At 35.9% G+C, this 21,149-nt stretch overlaps 1 protein-coding gene and 1 non-coding gene across 2 annotated transcripts in view; both read left to right on the top strand.

Annotated features, from left to right (window-relative positions):
- Window positions 1–21,149, top strand: part of Etfa (electron transfer flavoprotein alpha subunit) — a 70,222-nt gene that overhangs the window by 32,085 nt on the left and 16,988 nt on the right. Inside the window, exons 8-9 of the mRNA XM_004628704.2 lie at window positions 915–983; window positions 1,857–1,939. Of these exons, the coding sequence (XP_004628761.1) occupies window positions 915–983; window positions 1,857–1,939 (152 nt within the window). The remainder of the gene's footprint in view (window positions 1–914; window positions 984–1,856; window positions 1,940–21,149) is intronic.
- LOC111816116 lies at window positions 14,837–14,958 on the top strand. Its single transcript, XR_002820621.1, has one exon. It is a non-coding gene; the product is annotated as a small nucleolar RNA SNORA84 (small nucleolar RNA).

Genomic DNA, 21,149 nt, shown 5'->3' with positions numbered 1-21,149 from the left:
TATATATATATATATTAATTGAGAAAGAAATAGCAGTGAGATAGTTCCAAAACAGGTTAGTAGGACAGTTACAATAATTAATATGTTGCATATTGTTGTCTTCATAGTAGTTATTCATAGTACAAAATGTAGACATAATATCTTGTCTTAACAGTATTAGTACAAATCTTCTCATTGAACTAAGAGAAAGTAGCTGTGTATCTATCCTATTTTGTATGTACACTACAAAATGGTCCTTCTTTTCTAGCCCCCTTTTTGTTTAGTTTTGTCAGAGATGGGTATTCCATTGCCATTCAAATATTGTAGGTGCATGAATTTAGCAAAATAATCCAATATAGTTCAGTAGTCCATAATAGTAGTGGGTTACCTGTAGGACTGGCAATGTCAGAAGGTGTTGACTTCAGCCATTTATAGCTCAGTATATTAATATGGCTTTACTTTTTATACCTCGTATTTACACTTTCCTGTTGGATTTTCTCATTGGTATTATCTGTAGGATTCTCACTCAAACTAACTATATATGGTGGTACCTGTGAACTAAGCAACTGCACCAAGGATAGCAGTGTATAACACTGGGGCCATGCTTGGAATGCCTGTCATTCTGGTCTTCTAAATGTATACTGCTTCTAATGTCATATCAATTACTACTATGCTCTCTCTCAAGTAAATGGATTGTTTTTTAAAAATGATTATACTGTTGCTTGACTAGTTAATTGCTGTAATGTCGAATTGCTGTAATTGCTTTGTAGGAGATGTATCAGAGTTTCAGAAGTATTCAGAAAATGTTTTATAGAAAAGGCAGTATGCTTAATGTGGCAATTATGTAATATAAAAATTCCACCAGATACACATAATACCAAACTTTTTATGGAATGGAATTTATGCTTACTTTATGTATCCTTTTTTAAAATAAGGTCGTGGCTTGAAGAGTGGAGAGAATTTTAAGTTGTTGTATGATTTGGCAGATCAACTACACGCTGCAGGTAAAGATGCTTTCCTAGGAGAAAGATGTTAACTTTTTTTTTTTTTTTTGGTAGAACCAGGGATTGAACTCAGGCTCTTGCGCTTACCAGGGAAGCACTTATTCCACTGAGCCATCTCCCCAGCCCCAAGATGTTAACTTTTTAGTGGAAAGAATTTTACTGTTTTTTTTCTGCAGAAGTCTCTTAAAGGTGTACATGGTTTTTGCTGTGGTTTTCAGTTTTCCTCTCTGAAATAATTTTTCTTAGGCCTTTAAATAAATGATATAGTATTTATTAAGAAAAGGATATCTTGTACAGACAGCCTTAATAGATTGTAATACAGGTTTCTTCTTTGATAAAGCAGGCTGGAGCTATATTTGGCATGGTGGCATGCTTTGTAGTCCCAATTAGTGGGACAGTGAGGTGGGAAGATGCCTTGAGCCTATGAGTTTAGGACCAGCCTGGATAACATACTGGAACCTTATTTTGATTGATTGATTGTCTTTTTGAGAGAGGGTTTCACTAAGTAGCTCAGACTGGCCTTGAACTCACTTTGTAGTACAGCCTGAACTTGAACTTGAAGTGATCCTCCTGCCTCAGCCTCCTGAGTGCTGAGATTACAGCTGTGCACCACCATACCTGGCTGAGACCTATTTTAAAACAAAAAAGGATTAAGCCCAATTTAAAATCTAAAGTTAGTAGATGTTGATAGAAGGCATTTTCTTGAAAAAATACACTAATACTTAGTATTTAGAGTTCTCAATCAGTGACAAGTTTTTAAATAATCAGTTCTCTATAAAATCTGTATTATATTGTGTCTTTGTTTGTAATTATTAGTAAATGTCTTACCAGCTGAATAATAGAGCTTGAAAAACAACGACAATTTTCCCTTAGTTGGTGCGTCCCGAGCGGCTGTTGATGCTGGCTTCGTTCCCAATGATATGCAGGTTGGTCAGACAGGAAAAATCGTAGCACCAGTAAGTATTGCAATAAAATATTCCATACACAGTTCTGTGGGGGATAAGCACTGTATGTGTTTGTGAACAGTAATCACAGTGATTTATGTCTTGCTCAATGTTCCTAAGCACCTGGCCATTACCATGGTGAATGTGTCCTTGTCACAAGGTCTCTGTATTTCTTGGTTTCAAGAAAAAGCTTAGCAATTGTTAAATCCAGAATTATTTTTCAAAAAATGTATATCAGTACACCAAATGAAGTTGTGTCATAACATTAAATATAAAACTTAGACAATATTTCATTACGGCGCTATGAGCGTGTGTATGGTGATGGGAACTAAACCCGGGCTGGGGGAGTGGTTGGCAAGTGCTCCACTGCTGAGCTGCCTTCCCAGACTTCATTGTCTTAATAGGTTAATTTTGTAAATTCATATTGATAACTTTTTTTTTTTTTGGCCAGAAAGCCTTTAGAGCACAAATGGAGTAAAACCATAGAACCTGTTTTAATGAACACAGAATTTGGCAGTTGTAAGCTATGAATGATAATTTTAGTCATATACCTTCCTGAAGACCTAGTTTATTTAGTTTTTTGCCTTTTGTCTAGCAGTTTGAATTTCAGAAAGTTCTGATTTGTACAGATAAGTGATACTAGAATATTCTTCAGTTAAATATTTTTAAAACTTAGCAAAGTAGAAAGTATTTGTTTCAAAGTTGAATCGTTAACATCCAATTATTGTTCACATTTCTTAGATACTGTAAGTTTGTGGTGAATGTCATTTTTTTCAGCCAGTTTAAACCTCTACTGCATGAAGAAAATACATTTTTTTATGTAATTGAAAACTTATTTCAAAACAAGATGTCGTGTGTATTAAAAATCATGTCTTTATCTTATTCAGATATTCACTCAAAATTTCAAAATAGCCAAAATTTTAAGTCTTGATGTTTGTTTTGAAGTATGTACTTGAGTCTTTTGTCCCCTTCATTTATTGCCCTTTTAATTTTTTTTTTTTTTTTTTTTTTTTTTTTTTTGGAACCGGGGATTGAACTCAGGTCCTTGCGCTTGCCAGGGAAGCGCTTATTCCACTGAGCCATCTCCCCGGCCCCTATTGCCCTTTTAAAATGGGTTGTGTTTATGTTGTCTCTGTTTAGGCATTCTTTATATAAACTGGATACAAATTCTTTATCAAATATTTACTGTTAATATTTCTTCCTGAGTTATGGCTTACCTAATTCATTTTCTTTTTTTTTCTTTTTTTTTTTGGCAGTAGATAGAAGGGATGTTTATTATGTTCATTTTCTTTTGATGAGCAGGATTTCTTAATTTTGATATTTTCTTCTTTGGCTAATATCTCTAGTGTTATTTAGCTTATTTGTAGTCAGAAAAGATCTCAAAACTTAATGTAGGCTCTAAAACTCTTCATAAATTAAGTCAAAACACCATGCGACCTGCTCGCATACTACATCACGAGTCTAGCCATAAGAGTGGATTTATTGAGCAGATGGCATGGCATTTAATTAGGTGTGGCACGCACATATTTCTTGTGGAAATCTTGCTTATCCAGTTTTATGTGAGTAGCATCTTCAGTGCAGATTTTATAAAAGATCCACCTTCTTAATAAAAAGATACAAGTAATTAACTATATACATGGAGGTGGCAGACAAAACTTTTGCATTGATGGAAAGAGCATTTTGTGGTCATTAAACAGACTAGCAGAGTGGCAGGGAGTGACTGATGGCATCCTTGTATTGGAAAAGAATTTCATGCAATCAACTCTATTCACCATTACTTTTACAAATAGAGAGCTACTGAATTTCTGCATAAGAAAAGTAAATATATTAAGCGCTTTGAAATCTTTCAAATCATACAACTCTCCAGAGATTCTAATTTATTAACTAGGAGTTTGGTCTGGATGTGTATATATTTGTGTATGTACATGCACATATGTATGTTTAAGGCTTAAAATTTTTTTTTGAAACACTGTCAGTTTTGTAGAAATCTTGCAAGGACAGAATAAAAAAATTTGTTTTTAGTGGACCACTTGAAAGTAAGGTACTAAGTTGATGCCTGTCATCTCCAAATACTGTATGTTATACACAACATTGACCTATATAACTACAGTACAGTTTTTAAAATCAGAACATTAATATGGATACATAATATAGGTGCCATTCAGATTTTGCCCACTATCTCAGTAATGTCCATTATAGCAAAAGGATCTTGTTCAGAATCATGCATTTCGCATGTAATGTGTCCTTCAATTTTAGTTTCTCAATTTTACTTTTACTTCTTTTTGTTCTGTATTCAAAATCACTGACTGCTCTATAATTTCTATTTTGTTATTAAATTGATCCATGTACTTTTATATTGTATATTTTGTATTTTAAAGTTATAGATTTGCACTTGTTTTCAAGCTTTTTATTTTTCTGCTGAGATTTTTTTTTTTTTTTTTTTTTTTGCAGAGCCAGGGATTGAACTCAAGCCCTTGAGCTTGCCAGGCAAGCACTTATTCAACTGAGCTATCTCCCCAGCCCCTTCTGCTGAGATTTATTATTTGTTAGTCATTACAGATTTATTTTCCTATACATCCTAGATATACTAGCTGCTTTAAAAATCTTTGGGTACTAATTTCCAAATCTGGATCATTTCAGGACTGGTTTCTTTTGATTGCATTTCACATTTTTCTCTTTCATCATGTGTGTAGTATGGTGGCTCTCAAATTTAGTATCTCAGGACTTTGAAAAGTTAGTGGGATCTTCTATTATCCTATCGATTGATACTCACTGCATTAGAAATTAAAACTGAGAAAATAAATACTTGTTAATTCATTTGAATATAATAAAATCATTAAATAACATCTTAACGTCTTCTAAAAGAAAAAGAATTTAATGAGAATAATAGTATTAAAAATGTTTCTTGGGGCTGGGGATTTAGCTCAGCATCATAGCACGTGCCTGGCAAGCGTGAGGTCCTATGTTCAATTACTGACACCATAGAAAGGGTAAAGTAAAATAAAATAAAACAAAATAAAATATTTTTGGCTTGATAGCTAGCGTAGAAGGGGGGTGCCAGACTGTTATTTCTGCTTTCAGTGTGTTCTGTGAGTTGTGATCTAAAAATATGGTGAGTAACTCAGTTTTAAAAAATTTATTATAGTAGAAGACACATGACCAGTAGTCTCTTTCAGAATGCTTCCACTTAGTTCAAACACTTTTTTTTTTTTTTTTTTTTTTTTTTTTTTAGGATAGGGTACAGGGTATACAGTGTTTCATTGTGTAGATTAGACTCAGTGATCTTCCTGTTTACAGCCTCCTAAGTGCTGGGATTATAGGTGCGCGCCACCATGTCCAGTCTAGTTCAAACACATTTATTCCATTATTCTTGACACTTTCTGAAGCAATTGTGAAAGTCTTCTTTCATGAGTATCTTTATTTGTGCTGTTAGGGCTACTTTAATGAACCAGATTAATTCAAAATGTTTACTTTTCATGATAATTTTGACTTTGAAGAAAAGCAAGAGGTCCTGTAGTACCACATTCAGTGAATATGGTGACAGGACACACTGAGCCTGCCTTTCTTTTCAGTGTCACTTAGCAGTAGCATTCATTATATTTTTGATGACACCTTGTAAAAACACTCATAAAAGAGAACTTCAGAACTGCTTCAGAAAGTGATGAGAAGAGTGGGTAGTTTATTCTAAGCAAGGGGAAATATTTTGAATGGAATTAATGGCAATTTGTCTTGCACTGTAGTAATATTTGTTTAGTACTGGAAACCCCAAACTCAGGACCTCGGGCTACAGCACTGAGCTATATCCCAGGCCTCTGTAATGGTTTTTTTTTTTTTTTTTTTTTTACGGAACCGGGGATTGACCTCAGATCCTTGTGTTTGTCAGTCAAGCACTTATCCTACTGAGCCATCTCCCCAGCCCTCTGTAATGTTTTTAATTTAAACATTCACAATATATTTTTATCATACCCTGTACATTGGTTTGGAGAGTGTGAAGAAAAATCTAGCATTACATAGATAGCTGGAAAAGAAAGGAGTATTAAATAGTATGTTTTTCAGATAATTGTGTATGTTCTTTATGCTACATCCAAACCTAACACACAGTAGTTTTCTTACAGTTTATTTATGGTGTAGAATCTGAAACCATTTCAGTGAACCTTTCCAACTCTGGAAAATTAAATTAAAATCCACTGTTCCATGTTACATTTTGAGTAGATCTTTTACTGTTGTGTGATATCATGTGCTCTTTATTTAGAAAATAATAGTTTACTGAATTAAGAACATCTTTCTCAGACATATTCCATTCATCATTATCAAAAGATCACATTCATTAGCATTACCACTCACCTCCTTTAGAAGAATCTTTAGAGCTTGTAATCATGGATACAAGATTTTTAGAAATTTAATTATCACTTTTTTAAAGCTCAAATTTTTGACCTTAACAATTAACTATATTATTAGTTTCAGAATTGACAAATTCACTTTATCTTCAGTAAAATATCTTCTAAAACCACAAATATTTATCAGATTTTCTTTATAGTAAAATTGATGTTTCACCCAAGTGCCCAGTTTAGCCTTAAACTCCAGCTATCACATACTTTCCTCACGGTCACCGCTGTGTGTTGGTCTGAGTGGAAGTGTCTTCTCTTACTTCATGATTTGTCACATAGAATATTAAAGTTTCAAGTGCCCAGAAGTCAGGATAGACTGGAATCAATAATTCTCACTGCCCCATGAAGGGCATTTCTTAAGGGAAATGGCTTTCTTTCTTTTTTTTTAAACTGAGTATGTGGCTGTGGAAAGTACTCTGACATTGAGCGCAGTTTGGTGTCCTGCTGTGATTCATGCTAAGAGAGCAGCAGTTTCACCCACCATTGTTTACATACCATCAGTTCAGGGTCAGTGCAGTTTGTCCAGGATACACCCTGGGTCTTGAGAAGTTATTTAGGACATTGAATGTGTCAGCACCTCTTGAGCTTCTTACCAAGCACTCACATAAAATAATTTTCAGGAGAGGATGTAGCTCATTGGTGGGACACTTGCCTAACATATGAGTCTCTGGGTTAGATTTCCCAGGCATTTCCTCTCCGTTTTCTCAGGTGATTAGTTGGGGTTAATACTGGACAAATAAAAGTAAAGCAGCTAAACTAGTCGTGTGTGTAGGCTATTAGGTACAAATCCAATTCTACTGATGATAGTTAATGTTCATATTTACAGCTAAATCCTTTATTCAGTAACTAGCATTAGAATGTGTCGATGCCACCATTTCTTGCCCTGGTTTTTTATCTAGAGACACTGAACGGTGTCATTTTTGTTTTATTTAGTCTTTTATTAGTAGTTGTAATGTTCTCTGGACAATGAAATATAACTTGATGCTTCAGTGACCTTTTCTAGTTTGAAAAGCTTAATTGAACTGCTTTTTAACTCCACGTTTCTTTAAAATAAAATCCAGTTTATTTTCCTCTAAATTCTTAATGACTATCTTCAAAATGATTGTCATTTCTCTTATCTGGGAGACAGATAATTACTAACATGTTTAAGCCAAGAAGAAGGTAACTTACATCATATTGTCACTGTCCTCTGTCTCTGTCTCTGTCTCTGTCTCTGTCTCTGTCTCTCTTTCTTTGTGATACTGGGGATCACACTTGGGACCTTCCGCTTATAAGGCAGGTGCTTATGCCACTGAGCTATCTTCCCCAACCTTTTCTAATTTTACACATTTCTTAGATTCCTCTTTCCCAATGGTTACAGAATTGTTACCAGTTTTGTTTTCAGCATCTTTAAATATAGATATTCCAGGTATGGGCTGAAAAAGTGAGTTATCTTTATTTCAGCATAATGTCAAAATTTAAAATAATTTTACAGAAAATTGTATGTATGTATGTATGTATTTATTTATTTATTTATGGAACCGGGGATTGAACTCAGGTCCTTGCACTTGCCAGGGAAGTGCTTATTCCACTGAGCTATCTCCCCGGCTCCCAATTTTACAGAAAATTTTAAATGGAAGCTTTCAAGAAAACAATTTAAATGCCATTACCTTACAAGAAAAGCAAGTGTCCTTGTGTTTGCTTGCATACATGAGGAAATCTCTGTGACTTCAAATACTGATTAGACAATAATGTGATTGCAGAACTTATAGCAGTTCTAGTTAAGAGCACCAATTGCTTTATTATACTGAGAACAAACTGAGTTAATCTTTGTGCCCATAAATTTTAGGAAACAAAAACATGGTTGCAGACATTCTACTGGCAATCAGAGTGGTGAATTCCTAAAAGTCATATAGTCTCTGAAAAGCTCTGTTCATACACATGTGAGAAAATGAGAGAAAAATGGGCAAGTAACCCATAAGTTTTAGGATCTGACTGGTTGCTAAGTCCTTGGGATCTTGAGGCCCACATATGTATCTAGGCTGTGTTTTGAGAATTTTGATCTAATACTTTCGGATTTTATTGTGGAGACATTAAGTAGTAATACGTTGTAAAATTGTAAATTATATTAAGAATATTAATTGTTTGTTTAGCAGGCAGGTAATAAGGCTCAAGTCACACTGCAAACTCTTTCCTCTGTTCCATTCTTTTTGTCCTACCCGATGACTTACAGTCTAGTTCATAGATGCCTAATGTAGGGCTCAGCCAGATGGGTGGAATTTGTATGCAGTTTGCAGTTCTCCCTCCATTCTGTCTCCTCTCTGGAACTTTTCCCTCTTTTCCAGTTGATATGGCAACCACGAATACTGTCTCCTGTTTTTCTCCACCAATAAGACTGCAGGTTTTCATCTAATGAGGTTGCTGCTTTCTGGTTGGCTTTTATTCTTGTGAAGGATCTGCAAAGGGCTCATGTGAAAAAGGGGAAAGATGCTATGCTAATGTCCATAGACTTACCCCACCTGCCTGCAGGACTCTGGCTCTTCAAATCCTACTTGTCTGGGTCATCTGCAAGGTATTTTAAACAGTTGCTATCTGTGTCTTAACCAAGTTTTAGTTATTTTAGCAGGAGATAAGCCTGTTACAAACTGTTCCCTCATGGGCCATACTAAGGAGTCTTGAGGCCCCAAATTGAGTGCATTACCTCATATGTGTTCTGACTATTGGAAAGTTGGGTCATTATCTCCCTGAAGAATATCTTAATTAATGCTACTTAATATTGCATTAGACTTTTGGCAGCCATATTTCACAACTGGCAAGAATTACATTTGTAGACTTCCAAAATCTCCTGAACAAACTACCCCGTTTGAATTGCCTGCTGTTGAGCCACACTTCCTCACCCAGCATTAATGTAGAATTTCTTAATTTAAAGCAGAACCCTGTATTTTCATTTATCCTTGTTTGATTTGGGTCTAAAACCTCTTGACTCATTTAAAGTTTTTTTCCTCACTTTCCTTTCAGCTTTGTAGTAGAAGACAACCATGTTCTGTTTTATTGCCATTCTGTAATATCTTTGGAAAACCTCAGCACTGTTCTTTCTGAATAGTAATTAGAAGTTTCCTATTGACAAATGTTACTTTTAAAAATCAATTATTTGAGGAAATATATCCAAAAGATGTTATAAATTTGGGTATGCTTTTAAATGCTTTTTTGACATTCATAATAATTTTTATGTGTGAAAGATTATTGAACACATATGCTTTGGACAGTTCATGGTATCCTTCTGGATTCATGTTACCTGTGAGAATTGAGACCCAGCAGTTGAAAACCAGTCAGTCCATAGCTCATTGTTGTTACAGCAGTCCTCCTTTTATTGTATTTTATTTAAAAATTTTTAAATTTGGAAATAATTTTAGACTTAACAAGGTTGAATTTAAAAATAATACACTGTGTATATGTGCTTCTGTACATTGACTTTTTCCTAAACTCTTTGATAGTGACATTATAGCTCTTTACTCATAATATCTCAGGGTGTATTTCTCTTACACAACCCAAGTACAGTTGTTTTGTATCTGAATTTTGTCATTTCATATTCCAACTCAAAGTTTTCACTTTTTTTAGGGGGTAGGTATACCCAGAGCTCATTCATAACTTCATGCTTGCTAGGCAGGTGCTGTGCCACTGAGCTATATATCCCTGACCCAGTTTTCACATTTTAATATTATAATCTTAACAGTTATTCTGATAGTATTCATTACAGTCATACCCCACTGCTTTAGGGTGAAGTACAGCAAGCAATTACCACAGCTCCCAAGTCTTTCCTCTCTTGATTGTGGTGGGGGTGGTCTTGGTTCTTTACTTTTTGCAGTCTAACTTGGATCCTTTGCACCTAGAAGTGGGCTAGGGTTCACTCACTGTTCTTGCCTCCACCCCAACCTCTGCCTAAAGCAGCCAAACTTGGTCTTGAAAGTCGGATGAAAGATAGATAAATATAGAATTGGTATGTTGAAACTAGGAGAAAGATTTTGAGTGGTTCTGTTTGCTAAATGTGGGCTGCAGCTTGGCAGAAACCAGTTCATATTGGTAAAGAAAATCAGTGCTTCAGTTTATAGTACCCTAAAGGTAAAGAAACTGATTTCACCTAATACCAAGATCAGAGAAATCTATGTCCCTTGAGTCCTTATAAAGAGGACACTGTTGATTGATGTTCTCAACAATGTGTTTACCATAAACAGGACAGTAGTTTCATAGGACTGTTTTTATAATACCCCTCTATGTACACCAACTGCCTAAAATTGAATGCATTTCTATGAGGAACAGACATCATTTGGTTTTGTGCCTGTTGTTCATGATTATGCTGGGGTAAAGTTGCACATTGACTATAAGAACCCTTCTTCAAATGAAATTTTGTGAGGAAGAAGTGAAGTTGAAGTGAGTAGTGTATGAAGAGCACTACTAGCTTAGCTCCCTATCTCATTTTTCTAACAGTGTAGAATAACTAGAGCTGGGCCGGGGAGATGGCTCAGTGGAATAAGTGCTTCCCTGGGAAGCACAAGGGCCTGAGTTCAATCCACGGTTCTGAAAAAAAAAAAAAGAATAACTAGAGCCTAGAGCACATTATAAAGACTTCTTGTCCAAAAATAAATAAATAAATAACCCCCCCGCAGAACCAGGGATTGAACTTAGGACCTTGCGCTTGCCAGGGAAGCACTTACTCTGCTGAGTCATCTCCCCAGCGCCCCCACTTTTTGATAAATTTTTAAGAAAAGGTGAATTGTTTAGCCTCAAGTGGTTCTTTACAGATCTACCTCAGTTGAAATTTGATTTTGCTCTCTTCTATTTCAAATAAGTTGTCACAAGTTTTTAAAATCCTTTTATTTATCATGTCCTTATTCTCAAACATGGGCTTTTCTCTTTATTTCATCAGTAAGATGACTGTACTTTCTTTAAAAATAATACAAGAGCCCAGCTTTTCTACACTTGTCAAAGAAGATCATGATTCTTGTTTAATGCTGGTGTCTACAGCCCTCAGGGGCCCATTTCCTGCTTCCTTCGGAGTAGTAACCATTGTTCTCCTGGGACCAGGATTTCCTCCCCTCTTCTGGCTTTGTCTTGGCCTGGAGATGAAGCCTTTTACCTCCCCTGAACCTCTTTTCCTACCCGGTCCCCACTGTTCCCATCTCTTTAGCTAAGCTAAGCTTGAAAAAATAGTTTACATTTGCTATATTCACTTTTACTTCCCATTTTCATTTAAAAATTTATGTATGTAAAACTAGGTTGCGGGCCAGGGAGATGGCTCAGTGGAGTAAGTGCTTCCCTGGCAAGTGCAAGGGCCTGAGTTCAATCCCCGGTTCCACAAAAAAAAAAAAAAAAAAAAAAAACTAGGTTGAAATAAATTAGCATCTTTTTAACACTGACTTTAAGAAAGAATATTACGTACAATTGAAAACTGTTATGTCCTCTTGATAGAATTTGTGTCCTTCCCTCCTCTCCAAAGCAACCATTAATCTAAACTTAATGATCATTATTCCAGTGTATCTCATTTTACTACTTTTTTTCGGTAGATCCCTAAGTAGTGTATACTTGAGTATGGTAGGTGATTGTCACATGTGCCCTGTGTCAGTCCTCTCAGCTATTGGAATGGTAGACCTTCTGATCTGCCATCACAATGGCTACCAAGCCAGCCAGATAGCTCAGCGGATTAGGCAGACACAGGGACTGGGGTTTGATCCCCAGCGTGCTGTGCTGGCTCCTGGGCGTGCTGAGACAGTGATTGAGACTGGGCATGATGATGCACGCCTGTAATCCCAGTGCTTGTGAGGCTGAAAACAGGAGGATCACTAGGAGTTCAGTCTGTGTAGTGAGACCCTGTAGACCTTGTACTAAATACATACATTAAAAAAAAAAAGGCTACCACTTTCTGTGTGGCATAAGTGAGAGAGTTGGGGGGCATGGCGTATGAGTGTATTGTGTCTGTTTTTAAAGCTCTTAGCAATAGTAGGGTAACATATGTTCTCTACTGTTATTTTAGCTGATCTCATGGTTGTGAGATTCATCTGTATTAACAGAGGTAGGCTTTTTTCCATTTGTGTTTCACAAGTGTATAATATTTCAGTATTTGAGTATATCGTACTTTATCCATTTTTCAACTAATGGGTGTTTATTTAGGTAGCATGTACATTCTTGCTTCCAAGTAATGTTACTTTAAAGATTTTATGTATGTCTTTTTGAGTGTTAACATTTTGCTAGAGAAATATGCCCTCTGTTAAAATTGCTCAATTATAGGGAAGCTTTAGCTTGATCACAATCTATCAAATTGTTTTCCCAAGGGGTTATTCCAGTTTACACTTACCAGCAGTTTCAGAAGTTATCTCCATTTCCATCCAGCTCCAGAGATGAGTAGCCGTTACATTTGCACAAGAAGCATGTACTTAATGCTTCAGAACTGCACACTTGCAAATGCTCAGGGTGATCCATTTTTAAATATATATTTTACCACAATTATTACAAAAAGTCTTACTGTATTGGGTATGAAATTAGTGTGTACTTTATCAGTTTTTTCCTGAGTATTAGGAAGGTGTGTTTTTTTCAATATGCTAAATACTCATGGCTTTTTACCCCAGAATACTTCATGTTTTAATCTTTTATATGTTTTTCTATTGAATTGCTTGTTTTTTTGTTATCAGTTCTTAGAAGATCTTTAGTATACATAAAGCCTTTCATTGATTATATGTATTGCTTACATTTTCTTTCTGTTTGTATCTGTTTCCATTTTTAAAAATCTTCATTTTTTTCAGTAGAAACTTATAATCTCATTGAACTTATTTTAAGATGTTCTTATTGTATCTTAAAAAATCATCTCTAAGATAAGGTCTTAATGATAGTCTCTAGTTTATTTTCTAAAGGTTTTAAAGTTTTGCTTTTCATACTTTGATTTATAGTCTTCTTTTTTGGGTATTTTATGTTTGGTGTGTAAGTATTCGGCTCTCCCATATAGTTAATTAGTTTTCTCAGCCTCATTCCTTGCATATTCCTTTCTCCCCATGGGTCTGCAGCATGACTGTGTAGTGCATACATAAAGCTCGCATAGATGCCTGAGTCCGTTTCTGGGTGCTCTGTGTTATCCTGCTGACCATTTGTTTCTTACAGTACCAGAGTTATACTTAGACTTTGGAATAAGGTTGTTTGGTGGAGCAAAAAGCCCATCCTGATTCTTCAAAATTGTCTTAGTTGCTTTTGGTCCTGTCACCTTCTCTGCAGATTTAGAAATCATTTTTCAAACCCTACAGTTGGATTTTGATTGGAAATACAGATATAACTCTTATCTAATTTTAGTTGATTCCAGAAATTGTGAAGCTTCAGAGTATCCAAGTCTTTAGTTTATTATCTTAAAAGGAAGAATTAAACAATCATCTAAAACCTCAAATAATTTCTCCCTGATTAAAAAATCTTACACATATAAGAAACCCCAATTTTTTTGTATAACAGAAAACATTTAAAAAATCTATTACATATTCACACTTACTGAACTCTCGTTGGTATGTTTCTGGAGGAGTGCAGTGCTAATCATGTACTATCAGGCATTTTTTCTACACTGCTCTGAACAAGTACCATAAATAAACAATGAGAAAATATGTTGAAGATACATGACAAATACCTCTTAGCTAATAATCAAGGCCACTTAAAAACTGATAATGTACTAATCAAAGAATTGCCCACATGAACTTTGGTGATAAGAAGTAGGAGAGGGGCTATAATGATGTTGTTCAGTAGGGTCAAGTTGTTTACTTGGGGCCAGCTAGCATATGGGCTCACTAGCAGATCCAAAGAAGAACTGAGCAAGACTGGGGAGATAGCTCAGCGGCATAAGCGCCTGCCTGGCAAGTTCAGAGTCCTGAGTTCAATCTCTGGTACCATGTGCCATGCTGCCCTGACCTTGGTTATGTAGATTAACTTGGAGAGAGTTGACTTTTTATATTTGACCTCCTCTTCATGACCATGATTTTATTTTTATTTTTTGTATTTTAGTAAAGGGTCTACAGGTTCTCACTATGTAGATTGGACTCGTAGTGATTCTCCTCTGTTCAGCCTCCCAAAGAGCTGGGATTACAGGCGCAGGTCACCACACCCAGTCTCAATCGCCATTTTAGCATGCCCCAGGGGCAGAGCCAGGATGGCCCACCAGGGATTGAACCCCAGCCACTGCCTCTGCCAAAGCAGGTGCTTTAATCTGCAGAGCTATTTCGCCAGCCTGCTATGATTTTATTTCTTATGTAGATCTATAATTTTAGTTACAAAGATACAAGGTGTGCTCAAAGCATACAGTGAATATTTAACTTAATAACGTATTACAGTAAAAGACACACTGCCATTAACTCCTTTTGTAATATTCTTTCTTGCTTTGAACGCACTTCTCTCATTCTTGCCACTTTCTGAAGCAGTTCTGGAAGTCCTCTTTTGTGAGAGTCTTTACAGGCTAAAGGACAGTGAGTTACTGCAGCCAAGTGGCATCCTGTGCAAAGGCAGGCTTGTAAAATGTCACTGTGTCCTGTGGTTGCGAGGGCCTGTGGATCAGTGCAGTGTGATAGAGTGGGCCAGAGCAGTCTGTGACTTCACATGGGAGCTGGGTTCTTCAGCTGCTGCCATAGCCCAGTCACTGGTATAGGGGCTTCTTTCTGAAATACTCAGTGTTTCACATTGGATCTTTGTGTTTGGCTTAATAGAGTTGTGATTCCTACTCTTTTGGGGCAGGAGAGGCAGCCTAGAAAATGTAGTGAAAACTATGGGCCCTCTTCTCAGCTTAAGTCATTTCTTAAAGAAATGTTCAGATGGATAACCGTGAGTAACTGTCAGAACAGTGCAAGAGTGCACAGATCCCTGAGGGATCTTGTTGAAATGTTGGTTCTGGGTCCTAGGTGTAGATTGGGGGTGGGGGGGTCTGCATCTCTAATAATCTCCCATAGTCAAGTACCCTCACAGGGTAGATTAGAAGTGGCAGAAATAAATGTGTGGATAGCTAAATGTCTTATTAGTCTTCAGACACAGTGTTTCAGTTGACCTCTGATTAGGTAGCCACTGAATGAGGGAGACTCTTAATAAACCAGTAAATGTAGAAATTAACATTTTTGTCCTCAGAAGGCTAGAAATTGTAATAAGAATTGATAATATAAACTGCCTCACAGCTTATGTGTTGGTTAGCGGTGCTGATTGGAAATGGCTGTTTTATTTAGTCAAAAGTTCCACTTGTGCTTGTCTTATTTTTTTTTTCCTACATAAAGTTCAGAGGCACTCTAAAATCTGAAAAATGAGAATGAAACAAAGAGAAGGGAAGGCACTACTTGTACAAACTTTTTTTAAGGTCCTGGGCCACTTGCTATGCTTAGACCGATGCTTTTGATGCTTTCAGAGCTGGTAGAGTTATGTAGGGGTCTTTTCTCCTAGAGCCAGTTACACCAGACTACTGTGTCTCTGGGAGATGGTTTTCCATTTGCCTGTTATTCTCAAATTATTAGCAGTGTTGTTTATCTGGCAGTGGCTTGGTCATGAATTTTTTTAGAATTTTAAGTAAATAGACTGAGGAACAAGGGGATCTAGGATGCTTGACAATTATGTGTCAGATTGATCAAGTTTCTCTGTGTAAGGCTATTGGCAAAACTTGTTTAAAAAGAGATTTTAAAACTTCATGCATTAGCTGGGTGATGGCACACACCGTCCTACTAGTACTTGGAAAGCTGCGGCAGGAGAAGCACTGTGAGTTCAAGGCTAGCCTAGGTTACATAGTGAGATGCTATCAAAAAATAAAAAAACGAAATCTTATCCTGGAGACCAATCAATTTTAGGCTTAGAAAAATCATAAATCATAAAAGGAGTAAAAAGGAAAATTGGAAGGCTATTTAAATATGAGATTCCTATCTTTTTGATATTCACCCCAATTAGTAGGGATTGAATTCAAGACCTTCACCTTGGTTTTATCTCAAAGCCCTTTTATTTTTAATTTTGAGACAGTCTTGTCAAGTTCCTCAGACTTGAACTTGGAATCCTCCTACCTTGGCCTCCCAGAATACTGGGATTACAGCCTCTTAGCTAGCTTTAATTTTTAAAAATCCTATTAATTTTTCTCAGATCAGAAGAAGTGCTTTCTGAATGGCCATCATCAAGAAATCAAATAATAACACATTTGGCAAGGCGGCAAAGGAAAAAGGAGCACTTCTACATTGTTGGTGGGAAATTCTGTTTGAGCCAGTCATTCTCCATCTGGGTATCATCCCCCAAGAGTTAAAAACATCATATTACTGTGGTCCATGGCCCATGTTCTTAGCAGCGTAATTCACAGTAGCTCAGTCTTCAAAGTGACCTGTATGTCCATCAAAAGATGAATGGATAAAGAAAATGTATTTACTTGTAGTGGAGTATTACTGTGCCGTATAGAAGGTAAGCTTGAGTCATTTGTAGGAAAAAAGACATGCCTTGAGACCATAATGTTAAGTGCAGTAAATTAGACACACACTTAGGCATCACATGATTTCTCTTACATGAGAAGCACAAAGTACAAAGAGCTAAATAAAAGATAAGTAGTGGAAAACTGGGAGATCTTTTGAATATAAAAAAGGGACTAAGAAATGAAGGGAGGGGGAGGGCAAGGAACATAAAAAGGATTAAGATGTGTTAGGAGCATGTATTTTTAGAGGGTAAATGGAAATCTTTTACTGTTACAAAATTTTAAAAATTCAGATTTTTGTTTTCCCCATCACACTTCATATAAATATCTAGGAATGTAATTAATATTTACGTGTTGTTCCTGTTCTCTGTAGATTCTCTTAGATATTGCACAGATACAGTCATGTCTTCTGAGAATAATGACATTTTGTTTCATCTTTCTTAGTTTTTTTCCTTCTGTTAGCTGTGGCACCCTAATGGAATTGGTGACAATAGACGTCTTTGTATGTTTTTTCAAGGAAATTCTTGTACCATTTCACTATGGATGTGATGATGCTCATGACCATTTTTGATGATACTCTTTACCAAACTGAAAATGTCCTCACAAAAAGCATTATTACAGAATGGATACTGTTTGGTCAAGAGTCCAGACTCTCTAGCTCTAGCGATGCTTGGATCCCCGTCTTAGCAGTATCGCTTGCTGTTTGACTTTGGATGAAATTCTTAACCTCACTGTATCATTTTTCCCAGCTATACAGTGATGGTAATAATTGTTGCTGTTTTATACAGTAGGTATAAAGATTAAATGAGTTAATATATTTAAGATAAGATTAAGTGAGTTAATATGTCAAAAGCACTTAAAACTTTGGTTGGCATGTTATAAATGTTCTGTTTACTATTTTTTACAGTTGCTATTACAAATTTTTGTCTGTTAAAAGTTTGCTTTTTGTTTTGAAATGGTGGCAAGGGATTGAATTATTTCTGTAACTGATGTTTGAGAGATTGGATTTTGCTAGCACGTTAGTGTTTGTCAAGTCCAACAGTTTCAGATTTATGCTATGATGAAGATTTAATTAGTATGACTTTTTGAAGCTTCGTGATACTTCCCTTTCATTTATATTTCTGGATTGCCTTCTGTTTTGTTGATGATATCAACCTTATCTCCTAACTATCCAAACATATAAGCATATTGTAATCATTGAAGAATCTGTTATCTGATGCTAGGGCAATGTGTTCATACACTTTTTAGTAGGTATAGATTACTTTATCTGTATTTGGATTTTATACCAACAGACCAGCTGTCCATTTATAATTATCAAACAGTTTTGGGAGGAATTTATCAAGACACTAAATTTTATTTTTTGGGTTCTCTTTTGAAAACTCATGAGTGTTGGAAAGTATGTAGGAACAAATTTTCTAAAGTTATTTGTATACAGCTGGGACTGGATTTATGGGCTGTCCTCTAACTTGCTAAAAAGCTAAAGATTGACAACTGCTTTCAAACTGCATTATCTAGCTTGGCTTTTAACTCTGAGAGAACCGTGTTCACAAATTGATGCTCTGTTCCTTTGGGGTTGGTATAGAAGCATTAAATTGTACTAAAATATTCATATGTGAGTGCATTTAGCTGAAAGCAATTGATGTTCTGTTCCCACGAGGACAGAGAGAAATGCTGTATGGACCCTCAGTCAAGAAAACACCCTAAGCATGCTTCTTAAAGATAATTACATGGCCTGGATGATCAAAGCCCTTATAAGGAGGGTTACAAGAACAAAGGAGAAGTGGTAGAGTTTGTCAACTATGGTTTGGACATATAGGTTGTGTAGTTGTGCATTTAATTACCAAAAATTAGAAGTTATTATATTTTGGTTTGTTTTCTAAGCTAATTTTTATTAGACTGATTTCATTAAGCATTTATTCCAGGGAACCAGTATCAGTAAAGTTATTCTTTACTATTTTCATGTAAAATTAGAATGTAAGTTTCATAGACTCTGTTGAATTGTTTACATATATACTGTAATTGCTTAAAAGCATCTATAGATATGAAAAATTGACATATCGAGTAGGTAGTCAGTCTTAGCAGCTGGCATGAAAATCAGTAAGGGTAGATAGCAAATCTTTGTTGTAGCTATCTTGGAATGGTAGCTTGAAAGGAATTAAACTACTCTAAATTTTTATTCTGAGAAACCAATGTTGTGTAGTTTCTGTATTTTGATATAAATTATTTTCTCATTCATAGTTGCAGGTATGATAAACATGCATAAGATAATGACTAGATGGAAATGTTAATTCAATAGATAATTGGTCATTTGCCACATATAATTCAGTACTTCATTTACTTCAGGGCCAAAGATAGAAGTATTAAGATGTGCAAAAGAACATATTCATCACTTAGGCTAACTGTGTATTAGTATTAAACAAACTTAGCTTGAAAGGAAGTTTGGGAAGTGATTTTGGGGGCTGGCAATGTACTGAATTTTCTCAGTGTGAGATTACTTCAGATCATATTTAGTTAGGCTGGAGGCATAGTAAGTTTATTGTTTGTGTAAAGATGCTACCTTTTCCCATAACATTAGCTTCACTCCTTAACACTCTAGAAAGTATTTAAAGCAGGCTGTGTAAATTGGGCTGAACTTAACAGCTCAGGCTGCTTCAACAAAACTGTATTTAGAACTATTTTATTTTATTTTTATTTATTTATTTTTGTATTTTAGGGATGGGTCTAAGGGTGTTCAGGGTCTCACTACTAGATTGGACTCAGAGTAATCTTCCTGTTTACAGTCTCTTAAGAGCTGGAATTACAGGCATGTGCCACCCCACCTGGTCTCAGTTACTGTCTCAGCGTGCTCCAGGGACGAGGCTCGCACAGCAGGCCTGGGGATTGAACCCCCCGGCCCCTGCGCCCGCTTACAGGCACTTTAATCCACTGGCTATTTGGCTGGCCCTTAGAACAATTTTAGACTGAAAGAAAAATTGTGAAATTGAGACATAGAATTTCTAAAAACTATATTTAGTTTTCCTCTGTTTATACTATTGTATGTGAACTGCTTTTATAGTTACCAAAAATACAACGTTTTAGAGTTCAGGGTTTTTTTAGGGTGTGTGTGCGTGCGCGCGTGCAGGGTCTCACTACTCAGCTCAGACTCATAGTGATCCTCCTGATTTCTGCCTCCCTAGTGCTGGGATTGCAGGTGTGTGCCACCACTCCCAGACTCCATCATCACTGGCTCAGTGCAACCAGGGGTAGGGCTGGTGGGCATGTGGTGCTAGGGATTGAACCCTGGCCCTTGTGCTTACCTAAGCAAGTGCTTAGTCTGCTGAGCTATATCCCCGGCCCTGGAGTTCAGGTTTTTCTTTTTTCTTTTTACATTTTATTTATTTATTTTTAATTTTTCTTTAAATCCTGATCTTTTTTTTTTCCATAATTTTATTGAGAAACAAATAGCAGTGAGACAGTTTCAAACCAAATTGGTAGGACAGTTTCAATAATCAACACATTGCATACATTCTTCCTAGTGGTTATTTGCTGTATAAGATGCAGACATGATATCCTGTTTACAAACACTATTAGACCAAATCCCCCTACTCATTAAGAGAATGTAACTATATATCTATCCTAACCACTTTGAATGCACAGATACAAAATGGACATTCATCTGTATCCTCTTTTTTTGTTAAGTTCCGTCATTTGAATATTGTAGGTGTGTTAACTCAGCAAAATATTCTAAAAGAGTCCAGTAGCCCATAATAGTATTGGGTCTTCCACTTGACTGGCAATGTCAGAAATTGTTGACCTGAGTCCCCTACAGCTCAACATAACACCATGGCTTTACTTCTTATACTTCTTTTTTATACTTTTCTGCTGGATGGTTAAGGCCAAGATAAAGCAAGACCTATGCAACAAGAGTTGTTTCTGATAAGGTAGGTGAAATCCCCTCAGGATTTATCCTGAGATCCTGTACCTCAGATCAATTTTTTTAATGGAAAATTGTGTGAATGTTTCTCAAGATAATAACTTTCTGATGACTATTTGAAACACTATAACATAAAATTTGCTGTTTTAACCACTTTTAGGTGAACAACTTCAGTAATATTAGCTATATTCACCATGTTGTACAACTTTTAAGCAGTTTCCAAAATTTTTTTATCACCCAAAACAGAAACTTTGTAACAATTGCTAATCTGTTTTCTGTGTCTCTGAGTTTGTTCATTGTAGAGATTTCATATACAAGTGGAATCATACAGTATTTGTCCTTTTTTGACTGGCTCATTTTATTTAGCTTATTTTCTCATTTTATCATGTTATTCAAGCACTAGAACTTTGTTTTTTATGGCTGAATAATATTTCAGTAATTCTTAAACATTCTGTTTACTCATGCATCTGCTTTTTTTTTTTTTTTTTTTTTTTTTTTTTTTTTTTT

The sequence above is a fragment of the Octodon degus genome, unplaced genomic scaffold, assembly GCF_000260255.1.
Source record: "Octodon degus isolate 3935 unplaced genomic scaffold, OctDeg1.0 scaffold00026, whole genome shotgun sequence".
Classification (NCBI taxonomy): domain Eukaryota; kingdom Metazoa; phylum Chordata; class Mammalia; order Rodentia; family Octodontidae; genus Octodon; species Octodon degus.
The sequence above is the reverse complement of the archived record's forward strand: the minus strand, read 5'-3'. Positions and strand labels throughout refer to the sequence as shown.